Genomic DNA, 21,135 nt, shown 5'->3' with positions numbered 1-21,135 from the left:
TCTGTTTTGGAGGGAGATGACCACAGGGGACTCCTGCACTACCTTCCTGCTCTTGCCTTGTCTCTTGGTCACCCAAGCACTCGGACAATTCTCTCAGGACTGATGAGCACTCATTCTGCAAATATTGGCCCCAAAATTCACGGTCCCAGGAAGGACCGTTACTGCCCGTTTGCGGCAGACATTCATCAAAATCAAATGGCCGCCGCTTTGGGCTCAACTGACCGCCCCGACATCGATTCGGCCCGGGAGGTCTTGCAACGGTGTGGGTCACCGCCAACTCTGGTGGCGATGTTGAACACTTTTTTGTGGTCAAAAAGCTGAATTTGGATCCAATAGCCACCGATAATCTGCCTGCACTGAATTTTGGCCCCATCCTCTCCAAAGCTACTTTCTTATGCGTGGTTTATTGATGTTTGTATCTGCCCATTGTATTGCTTTATTTTAAAAGCGTAGATTTTAGTTTTATGCAGCACAGCTCTGTTGCTGCATGACTGACCAATTCCTTCTGATAACACAGCCTTGTCCTGGTATAACTGACTGAACCCTATATTAATTGAGATTGTTGCCATGGGAATGACTGAACCCAATGATAGTGCAGCTTGTTTTGTGAATGATTCACTGCATACCAAGAGAGTATTTCTGTTGCATACATGCCAGCTGTCCATGTTTTGTGCAGCATTTTGAGGGATTGATCAGTGCATCAGTATTTGCTGACAAAAGTGAGTGCAGCTCTCCCACCACCTTCTACACCTCCAGTCCCACAGCTTAATGAATTCAGTGACTAACACACCAGAACAACCTGTCTCCTCTCCGTGCTGTGCTCAATGCTAATGGCCAGGATTGTGACCTCTATAAAGATAGACCTACAATATACTGAGACCAGCTTGGTCATTAGCATTGGCAGCAGAGTGGGGAGGTTACAGGGACCTGTTCCAGTGTGTTAACTGTGGCCCATATGATCTGTTGAAAACCAAATTACACCTTTTTATGTGCTTTCTATTAATTGTGACTATAAAAGTGCTTAAAATGAACCAGAAGGCATTATTTAATATAAAATATCAAAATTTTCTGGGGTATTATGTCCCAAACATTCCTAGAAATGCATCACCGCTTTTGTGCCTTAAACATTTACAATTTGCCTTCAACCTTTCATGTACTTATGTCCCCTCCCCCCCGATACAAGTGAATACCTACTACTTAAGTTACGAAGCCTGTGTAATTATTTGTTTTCACATGTCTGGCTGTTCTTGAGTTGTCAGCTTTTTTGATGCTGTTTCTCAGCTCTTGCTAGTTTTCTAGTTTAGTTGGGCGTCGCTGTTAGACTAACTGAACCCCACAAAGATTGTGTCACTGTGTGATTGACTGACTAAACCAGACAGTAGTGCAGCCCTGTTGACTGACCGACTGAACTATTCAACACGATCAAGTGCGCCTACAATAGTGTGCCCCTGTCACTGTGACTGACCGATGACCGTGATAATATGGCATCAGTTAAGTCTGATTTCCTGTGTATGAACATGAATGAGAAACATAAAATAGAAAAGTAAAATTAGTGTAAGTGACATGAAGGCCTCGCCATGATGAATGGTTAGGATGCAAACCTCGGGCAGTAGCTAAAGTGGGATGCGGAGTTATATTACAGCAGTAAACACAGGAGCTGTACTCTCTTCTGAGCTGCTGTTTCCCTGCTGTGTACTTACAGAGTACCATGTTTCCAGGCAAGCACATGGATCAGACAGTGCTGGGCAAGGAGCCAGAGACTTCCTGCTCTCTGTATCCACTGATAAGATGCTGCAGATAATGGCACATCATGTACGGTGGCATTTCTGATAACATTGTTGAAATTTCTGATTGATCAGTGTCTGCATCCTGTTGCCTTTGGAATTGGCTGTTATTCCCATTTGGAAGAGCACACGCAAAGGCCTGTTTGACTTGTGTTCCAATGCTTTCAAGGATTCATATCATGCAAAAACAATAAATGTCATCCTTGCAGTTCCTTACCTTTTATTTATATTTTGTAGAATAATTTAAAAGCAAAAATGTTTATGTTTCCACATTTGAGATGTCGGGTGGAATTTTAACTCTCCCACCCAGCGAAAACCAGGCCAAACCTGTCGGGAAGTGGATCCTGGGCCAGGAGAGGCTCAGAAAGGTAAGCTATGTAAAACAAAATTCTGGTTCTTTATGGGCCAGGAGGAGCAAGAGTGTTCTTCTGGGCCGCACAAGGAAACCTCAGGCCTCCCCTGTCGAGGGCTTCCCTCCCCCTCCAAATGACATCCCAAGCATATTGCCGGGGACCATTCGATCGGGTCCTCGGCAATGGCCCTTTGCCGCCTAAATCCCATTCCTACCCACCGTCCATATAGCTTTTCCTGCTGGGTTTACATGGGAGACTTCCTCCGATTATGTAGATGAGGTCCGGGAGTTGCGGAGGGCCGGAGGGCTTCCCGTCTGCCTCAGCCCTTGGCTGCACCGGTCCCACTCATCTTTAAAAGTGTCCCTGTAGTGATTGCCAGACCAGGCCATCATTTTGGGAATTCAGGATACAGTTTGTCTTCAAATTATATCGAATTACTGAAATGTTAACAGAGCTGCTTAGCTCATAAGGAACTCCATTTTTAAAATATCTGTCCACTATCCCCACCAGTTCTTGCTCTCTTCTCCTGAAGGTGTTACCTCTTGCTATTGTATGAGTGGGACTACAGGCTAATTCAAATCCTCCCTTAATCCAAGAGCACTGCAGTGAATTGACGTTCACCATTACTATCCTGAAGATCAGCTAACTCAACGCAGACTGGGAATCAATCCTGGAGCTTTCTGGTCTGTCTGGCTTCGTAATATATTATGTGTTCAAATTATCCATTTGAAGGAACTAAAGTTGCATTTTATGAGCATGCATTAGCATAAATCAGAAACCTTTAAAAGTTGACATGAATAGCATAGCGAAAAATACTGTACCTCTGGGTAATAGGTATCCAGTGCAATAGGGAGAATCTCTGAATAGTCAATACATATTCGGCACAATAGTGGGTGTCTCTGAGTAACAAGTACATATCCAGCAGAGTTTCTCTTGAAAAATAGAGACATTAGCAACACAGTACTAGATATATCTGACTATTGGTTGCGCAATCAGTGCTTCACTGTGTATCCTTGAGTAACAAGTACATATCCAACACAGTAATGGGTAATCTTGAATAATATGGTATGTAACCAGCACAGTACTGGGTATCCCTAAGTAACATATACATGTCTAGTGCAGCATTGGGTATTTCTGAGTGCCAGGTATATAGCAGCACAGTGCTGAATATGTTTGAGTAATGAGTGTGTAATCATTCAGATTGAGATGATCGGGATGAATGGTTACTTCTCAGGTTGGCAATCAATAACTAGTGGGGTGCCGCAGGGATCAGTGCTGGGAACCCAACTATTTACAATCTATATTAATGACTTGGAAGAGGGGACCGAGTGTAACGTTGCCAAGTTTACTGACGATACAAAGATGGGAGGAAAAGCAATGGGTGAGGAGGACACAAAAAATCTGCAAAAGGACATAGACAGGCTAAGTGAGTGGGCAAAAAATTGGCAGATGGAGTATAATGTTGGAAAGTGTAAGGTCATGCGCTTTGGCAGAAAAAAATCAAAGTGCAAGTTATTATTTAAATGGACAAAGATTGCAAAGTGCTGCAGTACAGCGGGACCTGGGGGTACTTGTGCATGAAACACAAAAGGTTAGTATGCAGGTACAGCAAGTGATCAGGAAGACCAATGGAATCTTGGCCTTTATTGCAAAGGGGATTGGGTATAAAAGTAGGGACGTCTTGCTGCAGGTGTACAGGGTACTGGTGAGGCCACACCTGGAATACTGCATGCAGTTTTGGTTTCCATGTTTATGAAAGGATATATTTGCTTTGCAGTTCAGAGAAGGTTCACGAGGTTGATTCCGGAGATGAAGGGGTTGACTTATGAGGAAAGGTTGAGTAGGTTGGGCCTCTACTCATTGGAGTTCAGAAGAATGAGAGGTGATCTTATGGAAACGTATAAGATTATGAGGGGGCTTGACAATGTGAATGCAGAGAGGATGTTTCCACTGATAGGGGAGACTAGAACTAGAGGGTATAATCTTAGAATAAGGGGCCGCCCATTTAAAACTGAGATGAGGAGAAATTTCTGCTCTCAGAGGGTTGTGGATCTATGGAATTCGCTGCCTCAGAGAGCTGTGGAAGCTGGGACATTGAATAAATTTAAGACAGAAACAGACGGTTTCTTAAACGATAAGGGAATAAGGGATTATGGAGAGCGGGCAGGGAAGTGGACCTGAGTCCATGATCAGATCAGCCATGATCATTTTGAATCGCGGGGCAGGCTCGAGGGGCCGTATGGCCTACTCCTGCTCCTATTTCTTATGTTCTTATGTTCTTATTGGGAATCTCTGAGTAATAGGCATATATCTAGTATTTTATCGTTTTATCGGTCATCTCTGAGTAATGAATCTATGTCGAGTGCTCGACTAGATATTCATTAGTACAAGACACACACACACATATATTGAATTGTTCAGCATGAGCAGTTTCCATTACATTTACTGTCTTCTTTTGCAGGGAAGGTCTTACCCATTTAATGGGCCATTTCCTCCTGTGTGGAACCCGATTGCTTTCATGGATTACAATAACCTCTGGAGAACTCTGGATGAAATGGGAAAGGAGGTGACAGGCTTGCTTCTTTCTAGAAGTATTCTGTGTTGTAAAAGTCACATATGTTTATTTTTACTGTCTACCAGTGCCTACATTTTCCCTTCTTGGGCCTCCTCTGGGTATATAGTTAGTGCGGCAACCTGTACTGGTCATTAACCAGGTATTGGACACACTGAGAGGGACCTAGTGGCTGATTGAAATCTTACTGGTTGATATAAATCTGGGGGTTTATATCTGAGAACACAATGATAGAAGCATGAATCAACAGCTCCCACAACGCTGGGGAATCTGGCGATTCTGAAACATTTGATGGTCCACTCTCTATAGATTGAGATGCCCTGGCAAAGAAGGCATTGGCGACTTGCGTTATAGAGGAATAATTTGCCAAGCTGACGAAAGATAGATGAAAATTCCTCCTGTGGCTCCCTGGAATAAGCCTGTGGGATAAAAGTTGACAGTTGTAGTCACGTTTTGTGCCCTGGTGAAAGCCTTCCGTGCTGTGATTGAAGCTCAACCTCCTGAGACAGAGCTCTTGGGATCACGGGTAGTGTTAGGATGATCTGGCTATTCTCTGATGCTATCTGATTAATCTGGCTTCTCTTCCAGCCTCCTGCTCCTTTTCCTCCTTCTCCTGCATACCGATCCTGTAAAATGGGATTTCTAGTAGGAAACCCATTATGCAGCCCTCCGATCCTAGCTGAGTAACTGTGTTGAAATAGAATGATTTCCAAGAGTAACAAAGGCTTCCTGACTATAAAGTGATTACAATTTTCCAAGGGCTGCTGTGGGTCCCTAGATATGGTCACAGACAATCTCAGTTGAACTGTATCGCTTTAACCAAGTACCATTGCCTTGATGAATGGGTCCTGACAAATTGTGCCGTTTAAAGAATTGCATACATTCTCAAGGAGAAATTAGTATGCGGAGGTTACACAATCTTGTCCTAGCTACTTCATTTACATGTGGCTGCCACTATGAGCACAGGTGCTTATTCAGCCTGTCTGAAACTGAGTTTAGGCCAGTGTGCTTCTCCAGCAGAACCTTGGCCCTACCAGAAACTCCTGGCTCCACAAAAGTGGAATTCCTGACTTATGCCCTCCCCAACCCCCGAATTTTGTAATCAATTGCTTTCTCTCTTGGGAAGGGGATAGGAACCTGAGAGCAAATTCAATAGGGAAGGAAGTAAAGCTCAAATTGCAAGGCAAGAATGTAGAAAGTGAATCTGTAAGACAGAGGAAACAAGGGTTAGTAAGCAGTAATCAAGGAGGACTTCCTGTGCTAAATAGTATATATTTCAATGCAAGGAGTATAGCGAATAAGATGGATGAGCTGAGAGCACAGGTAGACATTATAACCATTACAGAGACATGGCTGAAAGAGGGGCAGGTTTGGCACCTCAATATTCCTGGTTATAGGATTTTTTGACAGGACAGAGAGGGGGGTTAAAATGTGGGGGGTGGGGGGGGCGTCGTGGTATTGATTAAAGAAACTATTACAGCAGTGAGGAGGGATGATATGTTTGAGGGATCATCAAATGAGGCCATGGGTTGAACTGACAAATAAAAAAAGGGGCGATCACCCTGCTGGATGTGTATTATAGACCCCCAAACAGTGGGAGGGATAGAAGAGCAAATATGTAGGCAAATTTCTGTGGAGTCCAAAAACCACAGGGCAGTAATAGTAGAGGATTTCAACTATCCTAATATTGATTGGGACAAATATAGTGTGAAGGGTATAGAGGGTGCAGAATTCCTAAAATGCATTCAAGAGAACTTTTTTAGTCAGTATGTAACAAGCCCAACACGGGAGGGGGCAATTCTGGATTTTGTTTTGGGAAATGAAGCTGGACAGGTGGAAGAGGTAACAGTGGGAGAGCACTTGGGTGCCAGTGACCATAATTCAGTCAGATTCAAGGTAGTAATGAATAAGGACAAGGATAGCCCAGGAATAAAAGTCCCAAATTGGGGAAAAGCTAACTTTGCTAAGTTGAGAAGTGATTTGGTCACAGTGGACTGGAAACAGCTACTTGAAGGTAAATCAGTGTCGGAACAGTGGGAAGCATTCAAGGAGGAGATCCGGAGGGCTCAGGCCAAACATGTGGCCTTAAAGAAAAAGGGTGGGAATAACAATTCTAGAGCCCCCTGGATGACTAGGGACTTATAGGGGAGGATAAAAAAAAAAGGACGCTTATGTCATATGACAGCTAAATACTGTAGAATCTCTGGGGGAATATAAGAAGTTCAGAGGTGAAATTAAAAAGAATATTAAGAATGCTAAGCGAGAGCATGAAAAATTCTTGGCAAGTAAAATCAAGGAAAACCCAACGATGTTCTATAAATATACGAAGAACAAGAGGATAACTATAGAAAGGGTAGGGCCTATTAAAGACCATGAGGATAATCTGTGTGTGGAGGTGGAAGATGTGAGTATGGTTCTTAATGAATACTTTGCATCTGTTTTCACAAAAGAAAGGGGCAATATCGAAAATGCTATTGAGGAGGAGTGTGAAATTCTGGACAAAATAGACATAGTGAGAGAGGAGGTATTGTGGGTTGACAGCTTTGAAAGTGGATAAGTCCCCAGGCCCGGATGAAATGCATCCCAGGCTTTTGAGTGAAGCAAGAGAGGAAATAGCAGAGTCTTTGACCATCATTTTCCAGTCCTCTATGGATTCAGGCATGGAGGACTGCTAATGTGGTACCCTTGTTTAAGAAGGGAGAAAGGGCTAGGCTGAATAATTACAGGCCCGTCAGACTAACCTCAGTGGTGGGAAAATTATTTGAAAAAGTCCTGAAGGACAAGATAAATCTACATTTAGAAAGGCAAGGATTAATCAGGGACAGTCAGCACGGATTTGTGGGGTGGACTGGTTGGGTCAGATGCTCTTTACCTGTCCGCCATTGTTCATAGGTTTATATGTAACCTTCAGGGCTGCTGATCGAAGGCTATGCGGCGCTTTGTCGGCCGGCACGGACACGATGGGCCGAAATGGCCTCCTTCTGCATTGTAAATTTCTATGTTTTTATGTTTCTATGATTTATATCCCTGAAATTAAAGAAGAATGTTATAATTTAGATAATATACCAGAGCAAAGAGGCCTTTGTTTTTTCTCTCCCTGGGCTGGATCTCTGAGCAAATCTTAGCACTGAGGAGGACACAAGCAACCTTCCGGATATAAAAGAGGTTAGAGGGTCTAGTAAGAAGGAGGAACTGAGGGAAATCCTTATTAGTCGGGAAATTGTGTTGGGGAAATTGATGGGATTGAAGGCTGATAAATCCCCAGGGCCTGATGGACTGCATCCCAGAGTACTTAAGGAGGTGGCCTTGGAAATAGTGGATGCATTGACAGTCATTTTCCAACATTCCATAGACTCTGGATCAGTTCCTATGGAGTGGAGGGTAGCCAATGTAACCCCACTTTTTAAAAAAGAAGGGAGAGAGAAAACAGGTGATTATAGACCGGTCAGCCTGACATCGGTCGTGGGTAAAATGATGGAATCAATTATTAAGGATGTCATAGCAGCGCATTTGGAAAGAGATGACATGATAGGTCCAAGTCAGCATGGATTTGTGAAAGGGAAATCATGCTTGACAAATCTTCTGGAATTTTTTGAGGATGTTTCCAGTAGAGTGGACCAGGGAGAACTAGTTGATGTGGTATATTTGGACTTTCAGGAGGCCTTCGACAAGGTCCCACACAAGAGATTAATGTGCAAAGTTAAAGCACATGGGATTGGGGGTAGTGTGCTGACATGGATTGAGAACTGGTTGGCAGACAGGAAGCAAAGAGTAGGAGTAAATGGGTACATTTCAGAATGGCAGGCAGTGACTAGTGGGTACCGCAAGGTTCTGTGCTGGGGCCCCAGCTGTTTACATTGTACATTAATGATTTAGACGAGGGGATTAAATGTAGTATCTCCAAATTTGCGGATGACACTAAGTTGGGTGGCAGTGTGAGCTGCGAGGAGGATGCTATGAGGCTGCAGAGTGACTTGGATAGGTTAGGTGAGTGGGCAAATGCATGGCAGATGAAGTATAATGTGGATAAATGTGAGGTTATCCACTTTGGTGGTAAAAGCAGAGAGACAAACTATTATCTGAATGGTGACAGATCAGGAAAAGGGGAGGTGCAACAAGATCTGGGTGTCATGATACATCAGTCATTGAAGGTTGGCATGCAGGTATAGCAGGCGGTTAAGAAAGTAAATGGCATGTTGGCCTTCATAGCGAGGGAATTTGAGTACAGGAGCAGGGAGTTGTTACTACAGTTGTACAGGGCCTTGGTGAGGCCACACCTGGAGTATTGTGTACAGTTTTGCTCTCCTAACTTGAGGAAAGACATTCTTGCTATTGAGGGAGTGCAGCGAAGGTTCACCAGACTGATTCCCGGGATGGCGGGACTGACCTATCAAGAAAGACTGGATCACCTGGGCTTGTTTTCTCTGAAGAATGAGAGGGGATCTCATAGAAACGTTTAAAATTCTGACAGGTTTGGACAGGTTAGATGCAGGAAGAATGTTCCCAATGTTGGGGAAGTTCAGAACCAGGGGTCACAGTCTTAGGATAAGGGGTAAGCCATTTAGGACCGAGATGAGGAGAAACTTCTTCACCTAGAGAGTGTTGAACCTGTGGAATTCTCTCCCACAGGAAGTTGTTGAGGCTAATTCACGAAATATATTCAAAAAGGAGTTAGATGTAGTCCTTACTACTAGGGGGATCAAGGGGTATGGCGAGAAAGCAGGAATGGGATCCTGAAGTTGCATGTTCAGCCATGAACTCATTGAATGGTGGTGCAGGCTCCAAGTGCCGAATGGCCTACTCCTGCACCTATTTTCTGTTTCTGTTTCTGTATCCTAACTCAGCCCCACATTATCTGTATATTGTAATGATTATTAACTTAATATTTTTAGATTCCTGCAGATGCACCATGGAGTGCTCAACGTGCAGAGGAATGGGATAACATGACCATGAAAGAGTTAATTGATAAACTTTGCTGGACGAGGTAAGTAACTCCTGATGTTAGGCTGCTAACAGTTTGTGACAGTAATCTTTGACCCCTGAACAGAAGGAACACCAGTCAGTCTGATAACTTATAACTTTTAAAAGCTTCGTCTCAGAGGCTGTGATTATTACAAACCTCGGTGGGTCCCTGGCAGGCGACATCGGTGGCAGGTCCTGACTCCATTCCGGCCTCTGAAATGAATTTCCCCTTGTTAAGCCCACCCACTGCATTTCCAGGCCAATTAGAGGAAACGGGTCTGGTGATGTCATTTGATGATGCAACATCAGCCGGTTTCCTTAAAAGGACCATGGCCAACTTTATGTTGACATTTGTGCTGTCAGCGTTCTACAGCATTGAGGTGCTGTAAACATTGACAAGCACTGCACAGAGGTGCAGGGCTGTACCCAGGCTCTCCCATGACTCCCTCCATATGCTTATAGAGGGAGTTACAGCACAGAGGGAGGTCCTCATCCCTTCCCATGGGCGGAAGAGACCTCCCCAGGACATCAACACACTCTGATTGCACATTGCAGAGGAGGACACAAGCAGGGATGTGGTCAGGAGGAGCTGGGTGCAGTGGCACAAACCTTTTAATGATCTCAGTAAATCAGGCAACGTTTGGATAAAGCCACATTCAACCTCATCCTGCTGTACCTCTCATCACATCCCCATCACTCTGCCTTCCCTACCCTACTCCTGCACATCCTTACTCACACCAACTTACCTTGCATCTCCACCCATCCCTCTCTATCTACATTATCATTTCCCCATCTCGCTAACCACCCCTCACACTCACCCCCATCTTAGTCCACTCATACCAACTAACAACACCCAAGGATAGATACATAGATGTTTTATGCAATGTTCACGTAAAGTTTCAGTTATTGTGGTGTCAAACATTGAAACCTTTATTTTCAACACTTTGCGTTCTTGGACAGATATGTGTGTACACATTTGGAAGTGGCTTAGTGAGTTGCAGTGAATGGGGAGACATAATGGTGTCCCCTGCAATGCTGATGAGTGTGAAAGGGATGGCTTGGGCTTTGTAGGGATCCTTTATGGTGCTGGTGTTGGGTGGTGCCAATCTGGCACATGTGTCAGCCAGGGTGTGCGGTGCCAAGTGAAGTAAATCTGAACATGGCATCTCAGGCAAAAATGTGGTCAGGTGCTGATGCCCTGTGTCCTGTGCAGCATCCGTTGATTGCGGAGAAGGTTAGTGTGCCTGGTGATGCTGTTGTTGGGGCATATCATGGTGTTGAAGAGAAGCAGCAGGATGAGGAGTTTTTAGACATTCATGTCATCTGGAGCATGAAGGTATCTAACAGTGATTTGCGAAATATTGTCATCCAAGTAGACGTCACAGGAACCAGGATACCCATGGAAATCGACGCTGGTGCAACTGTGAGCATAGTATCGGAATCGCTATATCTCGACAAGTTGTGTGGTTATTGACTAGAGAAATCGAAGGTAGAGCTGCGAGGCTACTCGGGAGAGATAATCCCTGTGTCACCCTACTGGTGAAATACAAGGATCAGTATCAGAGCTTTCCTCTCATAATAGTGGCAGGAGCCAAGCCTGCCTTGATAGGTAGAAATTGGTTCTGATCACTGAAGCTGGATTGGAATGAGATTTTTTGTGTGGAAACAAAATTTTATGTCATCAAGCAGTATCCGAAAGTGTTCCGTGAAACAGGCAATCTGATCCAAGACTTCAAGGTGAGTGTCAGAGTGCAGAAGGACACAAGACCAGTTTACTGCAAGCCATATCTCATACCATATGCACTCAAGGAAAAAGTTGAGCAGAAACTCAAATGACTTGAAACTGAAGAACATTGGGCTCAATTTTCCCCAGTTGTCTGCGCCATTTTTTTGGCGTGCACCGTTTTTTTTGGAGCAAATTAAAATCTCAAAGTTTCCCCAAAGTTTCTGCGCCGGTGTAACTCAGTAAGGTACGATTTTTTTAGGTTATGATTTTTTGCGTCGTGGGGGCGTAACCTGATGTCTGCGCCAGTTTTTCATATTTAAGCAAGTTTGGCCAACTTACATTTTTCCTCGGACGGCGTATGTGACCACTCCCAAAAAACCTTCTCGGCACTTAAGAAAAGCAGCACACATTAAAAATCGTCGCAGAAAGACACCATTGTTTTTAGGTGAAGTTTTGGAGGGAGTCAAGAAGGCAAAGAATATGCATCATGAAGCTTAATTTTTTCAAAGTCAAAAGGGAGAAAATGGAAGTCTAATACAATTGTTCAATTTTTGATTTTTTTGAAAGTACCACGTCATCACCGAATGTCTCCTCACCGGGCTCGAGGGTTGGAGCATCAGCCGGCAGAATTGTTCCCTCGCCCGGACACAGGGACTCGGGGCTTGGCTTCGAAGCCCGGGGAGGGGGGGGTGGTGCGGTGGTGGAAGCCAAGCCCCTGTATCTGGGCGAGGGAGCGATTCTGCTGGCTGACGCTCCGACTCTCGAGCCCGTTGAGGAGATGTTCAGTGGTGGCGTTGTACTTTGAAAAACATCAAAAATTAAACAATTGCATTTGACTTTGTTTCTTCATTGAATGCCTAGCTTCCCATTCTAAGCAAGCTTATTGCACATGCGCAGACCAGGGTGTGGTCCATCCAAGGGCACCCACCTTGGGGAGAGAGACAGGAAAGAAGGTGGGAGTGTTTTTATCATGTATGTATGCTTGGAATTACTAGCCACCAGATGGCGCCACTGTCGGAGGTCATTGAGCTGTATGCAGGTGTGTGCGGCCCGGGTATAAAAGGCAAGCCATCATGTAATGTAATCACATTGGACCCTAATAAAGCAGAGCCAGGTTCGAACCTGTGTTAGTTTACAATATTCAGTCTATCGAGTTATTACATCTATAACATTTGGCGACGAGGTAACTTAAGAACCTTTGCATGCAAACAATGAGCACAATTGGAATTCTGGAGAGATTCGTGGAGGGAGAGGACTGGGCAGATTTTGTAGCTCGCCTGGACCAGTACTTCGTGGCCAACAAAATGGAGGAACCCACTGATGCAGTTAGGCGCAGGGTGGTCTTCCTCACGGTTTGCGGTCCAAAAATCTATGGACTCATAAAGAATCTTCTCTCACCCGCAAGTCCAACGGCCAAGGCCTATGAGGAATTGTGTGCTCTGGTACGTGACCATCTCAAACCAGAAGAAGGCATCATCATCTCACGATATCAATTCTACACGCATGTTCGTTCTGAGGGCCAGGATGTGTCGGAATTTGTTGCCGACCTAAGACATCTAGCTGGACCATGTAAGTTCGAAAATGCATTGGGAGACATGCTGCGGGACTTCTTTGTAATCAGCATCAACCACGAGGTGATCCTGCGTAAGCTGCTGGCGGCGGAGACGCTGGACTTGAGCAAGGCCACCACGATTGCCCGAGCATGCATGACGACGGACAAAAACTTAAAGCAGATAGCATCGGAAAATCAGAACTCGCAAGTACTGTAAACAAGATTGTATCATCGTTTGGCAGAGCTGCATATGGCAGGGCCTATTCGACTGCGTATGCGAAACCTGTGGTTGCCTAAAGTCCGCTAACGGGAATGAATCTGTTTTCACCGTGTTGGCGTTGTGAGGGCAATCATCGGTCTCATCAGTGTCGGCTTAAACAGTACATTTATAAAGGTTGTTCGAGACTGGGGCATCTCCGGCGCATGTGTCCGCAACTGAGCAAGCATGCTGCGACACACCACATGGAGGATGATGACCAGTATAGCGTGGATCCGGATATGCAATCCAAGATACCAGAGGAGGAAGCGGATTGACAGTATTCGTTTCTAACAAAGAGCCAACCGATAATGATTAATGTGAAACTTAACGGTGTGCAGGTACCGATGAAATTGGACACGGGTGCGAGTCAATCAATAATGAGCCAGAGGCCATTCGACAAGCTGTGGAACATTAAGGCAGTGAGGCCTAAGCTGAGTCCAGTCAATGCCAAGTTACGTACATACACTAAAGAACTCATAACGGTGATTGGCAGTGCAGTAGTCAAGGTGTCGTATGATGGTGCGGTTCATGATTTACCATTATGGATTGTTCCAGGCAATGGTCCAATGCTGTTCGGCAGGAATTAGCTAGAAAAAATCAAATGGAATTGGAACGATAGCAAAGGGTTGTTGTTAGAAGATGATACTCCATGTGCTCAAGTGCTGAGCAAGTTCCCTTCGCTGTTTGAACCAGGCATCGGCAAATTTACGGGAGCCAAAGTGCAGATCCACATGGACTCAGATGCAAGACCCGTCCATCATAAAGCTCGGGCGGTTCCGTAGATGATGAGGGAGAAGGTCGAAATCAAACTGGACAGACTCCAGCGTGAAGGGGTCATATTACCAGTTGAATTTAGCGAATGGGCCAGTCCCATTGTGTTGAAGAATGATGGCACTGTCAGGATTTGTGGAGACTACAAGGTTACGATCAACCGAGTTTCGAAACAGGTTCAATTCCCGTTACCAAAAGCTGATGACCTGTTTGCAACGCTAGCCGGGGGAAGTCATTCACTAAACTGGATCTGATGTCGGCCTACATGACACAGGATCTGGTCGAGACGTCGAAGAAACTTATGTGCATCAACACTCATAAAGAACTGTTTATCTACAACAGGTGTCCTTTCGAAATTCACTTGGCTGCAGCCATATTTCAGAGGAACATGGAGAGTCTATTGAAGTCCGTCCCCAGAACCGTCATGTTCCAAGATGACATCCTGGTCACAGGTTGTGACACCGCTGAACATCTGAACAACCTGGAAGAAGTTCTACATCGTCTGGACAAAGTGGGACTCAGACTGAAACGCTCAAAGTGCGTCTTCATAGCACCGGAAGTCGAATTCCTGGGGAGGAAAATTGCTGCTGACGGCATCAGGCCTATGGACTCGAAAACCAAGGCCATCAAAAAACCAAGCCTCAGAATGTGACGGAGTTGTGTTCGTTCCTTGGTCTACTCAACTACTTCGGTAATTTCCTACCTAGATTGAGCACTTTATTAGAGCCACTGCACATGCTGCTAAGAAAAGGCGATAACTGAGTTTGTGGTGTGTCTCAAGACAGAGCTTTTGAGAAAGCTACTAATCTGCTTTGCTCTAACAAGCTGCTGGTTCATTATGATCCGTGTAAGCGCCTAGTATTGGCCTGTGATGCTTCGTTATATGGAATTGGTTGCGTGCTCCAACAAGCTAGTGAGTCAGGTAAACTACAACCTGTTGCATATGCTTCTAAAGGTTTGTCAAAGGTGGAAAGAGCCTACAGCATGGTAGAAAATGAAGCATTAGCCTATGTGTATGAGGTTAAAAAGATGCATCAGTACCTGTTTGGTCTTCGGTTTGAATTGGAAACAGATCACAAGCCACTCATTTCATTATTTTCGGAAAACAAAGTTATCAATACCAATGCATCATCCCGCATCCAGAGGTGGACGCTGACATTATCTGCCTATGATTATGTCATTCGCCATAGACCTGGCACCGAGAATTGTGCCGATGCACTGAGCCGTCTGCCATTGCCCACATCGGAGGTGGGGACGCCACAACCTGCAGACCTACTGTTAGTCATGGATGCTTTTGAAAGTGAAGGAACTCCTGTCATGGCTCATCAAGTTAAGACCTGGTCCAGCCAGGACCCAATATTATCAGTTGTGAAACGTTGTGTCCTTAGTGGTGATTGGTCTGTCATACCCAAGTAAATGGGTGATGAGACCAAACCTTACAACCGTTGCAAAGACGAACTATCCATTCAGTCAGAGTGTTTACTGTGGGGTAATCGTGTTGTTATACCTAAGAAAGGCAGAGAGAAATTTGTACATGACCTACATAGCACTCATCCCAGTATTGTCATAATGAAAGCCATTGCCAGGTCTCATGTATGGTGGCCTGGAATTGACTCTGATCTGAAATCATGTGTGCATCAGTGCAACACTTGCCTGCAGCTCAATAAAGCACCAGTGGAATCGTCGCTGAGTCTGTGGTCGTGGCCAGCTAAAGCATGGTCCAGGATCCACATCGACTTTGGGAAAGATGTTTTTAGTCATGGTGGATGCATATTCCAAGTGGATAATGTGTATAATCATGTCATCCAGTACATCCACAGCTACCATTGAGAGCCTTCGTGTCATGTTTGCCACTCGTGGTCTGTCCAACATTGTTGTAAGCGACAACGGATTGTGCTTCACTAGTCTGGAGTTTCAAGAGTTCATGAAACTCAATGGTATCAAACATATGAGGTCAGCACCATTCAAACCCGCATCTAATGGTCAAGCTGAGCGTGCTGTCCAAACCATCAGAGTATGAAACGTGTAACTCAAGGTTCACTACAGACTCGCTTGTCACACATATTGCTTAGTTACAGGACAAGACCCCACACGCTTACCAGGCTCCCCCCTACTGAACTATTGACGAAGAGAGGTCTCAAGACCAGGCTCTCTCTTGTCCACCCTGACTTGAATGATCATGTTGAATACAGACGTCAAAGTCAGCAGTGGTATCATGATCGCGCTGCCGTGTCACGCGACATTTCTATTAATGATCCTGTGTATGTACTAAATTATGGTCAAGGTCCCAAGTGGATCGCCGGTACTGTTACAGCCAAGGAGGGTATCAGAATGTTTATCATCAAGCTCAAGAATGGACAAACATGCAGGAAACTGTTGATCAGATAAAGTTGCAGCACACGGATGAACCGGAACAGTCTGAGGATGACACAATCAGTGACCAACCAACCTTCCCTCAGTCATCAGAGGACTCTGCTGTCATCAATGAATCTGGTCTTTCAATCCCTGACATGGTCATTGCCACTCCCATCAGATCGGCTACCCAACCCCCAGTCATAACAGACTCAGAACACTCGCCCAAGGCTGGAGTTGAACTAAGACGATCAACTCAGGAGTGGAAAGCCTCGGAGCGTCTCAATTTGTAAAAAGACTGTTACTAATATCTTAAAGGGGGATATTGTCATGTATGTATGCTTGGGGCTACTAGCCACCAGGTGGCACCACTGTCGGAGGTCATTGGGATGTACGCACTTGAGTGCGGCCCAGGTATAAAAGGCAAGCCTTCGTGGGCCCGAATAAAGCAGAGCCAGATTTGTACATGTGTTGGTTTACAGTATTCAGTCTATCGAGTTATTACATACATAACAGTTTTGTCCTGCTGTTTTGAGCTTCTTGCAAAGCTACAGTTAAATTATGGGGGCAATATTGACAATGCCATACCTCGTGCAAGACTTCTGCGTGATTGTGCTGCGGAGGAGAAGATTGATTTGACATCATCACCTGAGGAACCTCAGAGCACGTAGGATGATGGGCAGGAGCCTTACCCACATCGGGTATATCGGGACAGGCGTTCATACCTGCACCTGAGTGATGCAGACTGTGTGAGAAGGCTGCATTTCTGCAAAGAAGTTGTAACCGAGCTCTGTGAGCTAGTAAAAGCAGACCTGCAACTTAGAAGCATCAGGAGGTCTGCTTTGTTAGTTGAAGTAAAGGCTACAGCTGCACTTTCATTTTATGCATCTGGATCATTCCAGGCCACAACTGGGGATGTGTGTGCCATTTCTCAACATGCAACACATATCTGCATTCAGCAGGTGACTGCTGCACTACATGCCCGGAGGAATGACTACATAAAGTTCCCCATGACCGCCCAGGCAAGGGGTGACAGGACTGTGGGCTTCTCCAGGATTGCTGGCTTCCCAAAGGTTCAGGGCTGCATTAATTGTATCCACATCGCCTTGCGAGCACCTTTGGAGGATTCCGAGATGTACAGGAACAGAAAAGGCTTCCACCCCGTGAATGTGCAGCTCGTGTGTGACGACATGCATCGCATTATGGCAGTTGATGTGAGATACCCTGGGAGCACCCATGATGAGTTCATCCTACATGAGAGCGCTATATCTGCCATGTTTCAGCAGCAGCCAGAAGGGCATAGCTAGCTGCTGGGGTCAAAGGGTATGGCCTCGCCACCTGGCTCATGACGCCCCTAAGCGTAATCCGACAGAAGCTGACCGGGAATACAACATGTCGCACATTGCGACGCGCAGCATAATAGAGAGGACCATTGGCATCTTGAACCAGCGTTTCTGATGCCTGGACCATTCTGGAGGCTACTTTCAATATTCCCCTGAGATTGTCGGTCAGTTCACTGTTGTGTGCTGCATGCTGCAGAACTTAGCCATCATGAGGCAGCAGCAGCTGATAGTAGAAGACCCACCTGAGGTGAGAGTGGCTGATGAAGAGGAGAAAGATGCAGATGACGAGGAGGAGGAGGAAGCCATGCAGCTACCTGAATCCAGAGCACGATGGTGGAGGAGGGCGGACTGTCGTGCCCCTTTAACGATTGCTCGAGCCTTGTGCCAGCAGCTCATCCGTGAACACTTTGTTGCCTGAAGGCTCAGCGGCAACTATTCCAAATGGACCATGTTTACGATTTGGACCTGTTCCGTAATGTTGTGTTTTGTTAATGGAACAAATAATGGAAATGATTCAGTTATAATTTAAAATACATTTTATTCAAAAGTTTAACCCCTGTTTGTGCTTAACTTTAATAAGAATGTTCTTGTATCAAACTTTTATGTTTTCAGTTAAGATCACTTACACATTTTAAGATCACTTGCAAACTTTAAGATCACTTACAAACTTTTAAACTTGTAAATTTACATCACTTACAAAAAACTTTTAATTTGAGAACAGTTACAACAGTAACAACAATAATAACAACAACAAAAGCAGCAGTAAATAAAGGCCGCCGCCATTTTATTCTAAGACTGCCCGCTGCGCTTGGTCTTGGTGACTCAACCCCTGCCCACAGTTTTTCTCGGGTTGGTACCAAGCTTATTCTTTCGAGCATCTTGGATAATGCGCACTTCTTGATGGTTGGCGTGGGCAGGTGGTCATGTGGAAGGCCCGGTTTGGGCCTCTTCAGATGTTGGTCTGGGGATTGGAGTGGGAGTGGCAGTTGATTCCGTCAATGGTCGTGGGGTCTGGGCATGCTCCCTTATTGCAGCAGCTACCTCCGACATTCCCTGCCTCATGTGCCCTGACAGTGTCTCAACTACCTGCAACATTCCCTCCCTCACGTTCACCGACAGTGTGTCAGCTACCTGCGACATTCCATCCTTAATGTGCCCGACAGTGTTCCCATTTCTCACGAGAGTGTTGTTACTTCTCCCGACAGTCCCGATACCGCGTCAACCAACCCACTGCTGGTGCCCAGGAGTGATCACGTAAGGTCAATGCTCTCCCCACTCATTGCCATCATCTGAACCACATCTGTTACATCCTGCACCTCAGGAGAGCGCTCTCAAGCTCTCCCTCCCCTCCTCACCCTGGATATGTCTCACTGCATCCCACTGGTACCCGCAGCCTCAGGCGGTGGGGCCCTGGGTGTGGCTCGCTGCATCCCATTGGAACCCGCAGCCTCAGGTGGTGGGGCCCTGGGTGTGCCTTGCTGCATCCCACTGGTACCCGCAGCCTCAGGCGGTGGGGCCCTGGGTGTGGCTCACTGCATCCCATTGGAACCCGCAGCCTCGGACTGTGTGAAACCATGAAATGTCTCAACACTTGCCACTCAGGAAAGGGGCTGGTACCTCAATGGGCATCACCAGCACCTCCTCCAGAGTGAGTACAGCAGTAGGAGCTTCACCCTACCCCTCCCCCTCACCCCCATGCTCTTGGTCTGGAAGGTGGGATTGGAAGATATTCTCCTCTTCAGACTCATCCGTGTCTGAATCTTCTTCCACGTCGGCTTCAGCCTCATCAAGGTTGACCTCAAGTTCTGCAAAATATAACGGAACAGACAAATGATTAGCAGCAGAGGAGGGGGCAGGGAGGCATGAATAGGCTCACACAGCGCAGGCTTCAAATGAAGAACCACGATGAATGATAGCATCTTGCATCAACTGAAGCGTAGCTGATGGAGACATCTCCATGAACTGAAGCATGACTAGCCCGTGCAGTACATAAAAGCAAAGCCAGACTGTGAAATTTGCAGGACTTACCCACTCCCTCGAGTGTGGGCCCAGCTTGTGCAGTGGTGGTTGTTTTTCTCCTGGCAGGACCCATCAAAGCAACAACCCTCTCTTCCAAAGAGTGTCAGTGGGTGCAGATTTGCCGGCCCTCCTTCTGTTCGAGTTCTCTCTCTTTTGTTGTGTGCCATCTTCCTTTGCAAAGATGAAAATATTACTTTTTAGAAAGGGTGCCTTTCCGCTGGGTGGGACATACAGATGGTCACATTTACAATTGCAATTCCAGTGAATAAATGAAAATATTACTTACACGAACTGCTTGACCAAGGACCTGCCATTTCTTTTTGCACTGGCCTCCAGACCTTGGGGTGGTCACTATTGCACAGTAATCTTCTGCAACTTGGTTCCAGCGATTCTTAATTTCTTTTGGTGAAACTTTTATTTGACCTCTGCTGGTGTCCAGCTTGTGCCATCTGGCCTCAATTCCAATAACCAGTGCCTCCACTTCCTCTTGTGAGAAATTCTTGGTCCTTGAGCCACGTTGCATATTGCAGCTCTGATTTTTTTCCACTGAGAATTAAAGTTCTCACACAGCACTCAAAGTTCTCACACACAACTGGCTCTTTACAAATGGCTGAATGCCGACCGGGACATGCGCAGTCTCGTAAAAAACTTCTTTTTTTTTTCGTGCATGCGCAGAAGGGAGGGCATCTTTTTTTGGCACAGACATTAAGCTCTAACCCCCAAAGCTAAAGGACCGGCTGCACGGTGCCAATTTCAAAAATTAGAACGGGGAAACTTTCAAGTTATTTTTTTGGAATAGTCGGTTCAAAAAAAACCAGTGGTAACTTTTGAAATACGCCCAAAAACGGCACTGGGGAAAATTGAGCCCATTATCTCTGAGGTAGAGCCGAGTAATTGGGCTACACCCATTGTTGTTGTACCTAAGTCAAATGGTAAAGTAAGGTTGTGTGATGATTATCAGGTAACCGTAAACTATGTTCTAGAGTGTAGTCTACCCAATACATTGCCAAATTTTGGAAGATTTGTTCACACCGCTGACAGTTTACGGTTAGGTCTAGCTAATGCCTACCTACTGTTGAGTTAGATGAAGTGTCCAAGTCACGTTTGACTATAAATACTCACCTAGGCCTATATCAGTTAAATAGGCTATTATTTGGATTGTCTTCCACCCCCGACATATTCCAAGGGGTGATGAACCAAATTTTGCAAGGAATGAAGGGGTGTTATTTAGATGATATACTCATTTCAGTACTAAACAAGCAAATCCATGATAAGGTGTTGAATGAAGTGCTCAAATGGAGAAGCATGCAGTACGAGTGACTGCTCACATGTGTGAGATGTATCAAAACTCAGTGGAGTACTTAGGGCACAGAGTAGACAAAGATGGTTTTCATCCAACCAAGGGAAAGCTGGATGCAATCAGAAATGCACCCAATCCCAAG

General features: G+C 45.5%; 1 protein-coding gene across 1 annotated transcript in view; it reads left to right on the top strand.

Moving 5' to 3' along the window:
• LOC139266134 (amine oxidase [flavin-containing]-like) overlaps nucleotides 1-21,135 on the top strand; it is an 89,124-nt gene that overhangs the window by 21,685 nt on the left and 46,304 nt on the right. Inside the window, exons 4-5 of the mRNA XM_070883980.1 lie at nucleotides 4,599-4,703; nucleotides 9,602-9,693. Of these exons, the coding sequence (XP_070740081.1) occupies nucleotides 4,599-4,703; nucleotides 9,602-9,693 (197 nt within the window). The remainder of the gene's footprint in view (nucleotides 1-4,598; nucleotides 4,704-9,601; nucleotides 9,694-21,135) is intronic.

Source organism: Pristiophorus japonicus, chromosome 6 (assembly GCF_044704955.1).
Source record: "Pristiophorus japonicus isolate sPriJap1 chromosome 6, sPriJap1.hap1, whole genome shotgun sequence".
Lineage (NCBI taxonomy): Eukaryota > Metazoa > Chordata > Chondrichthyes > Pristiophoridae > Pristiophorus > Pristiophorus japonicus.
Note: the sequence above shows the minus strand (reverse complement) of the source record. Positions and strands in the feature narration are given on the sequence as shown.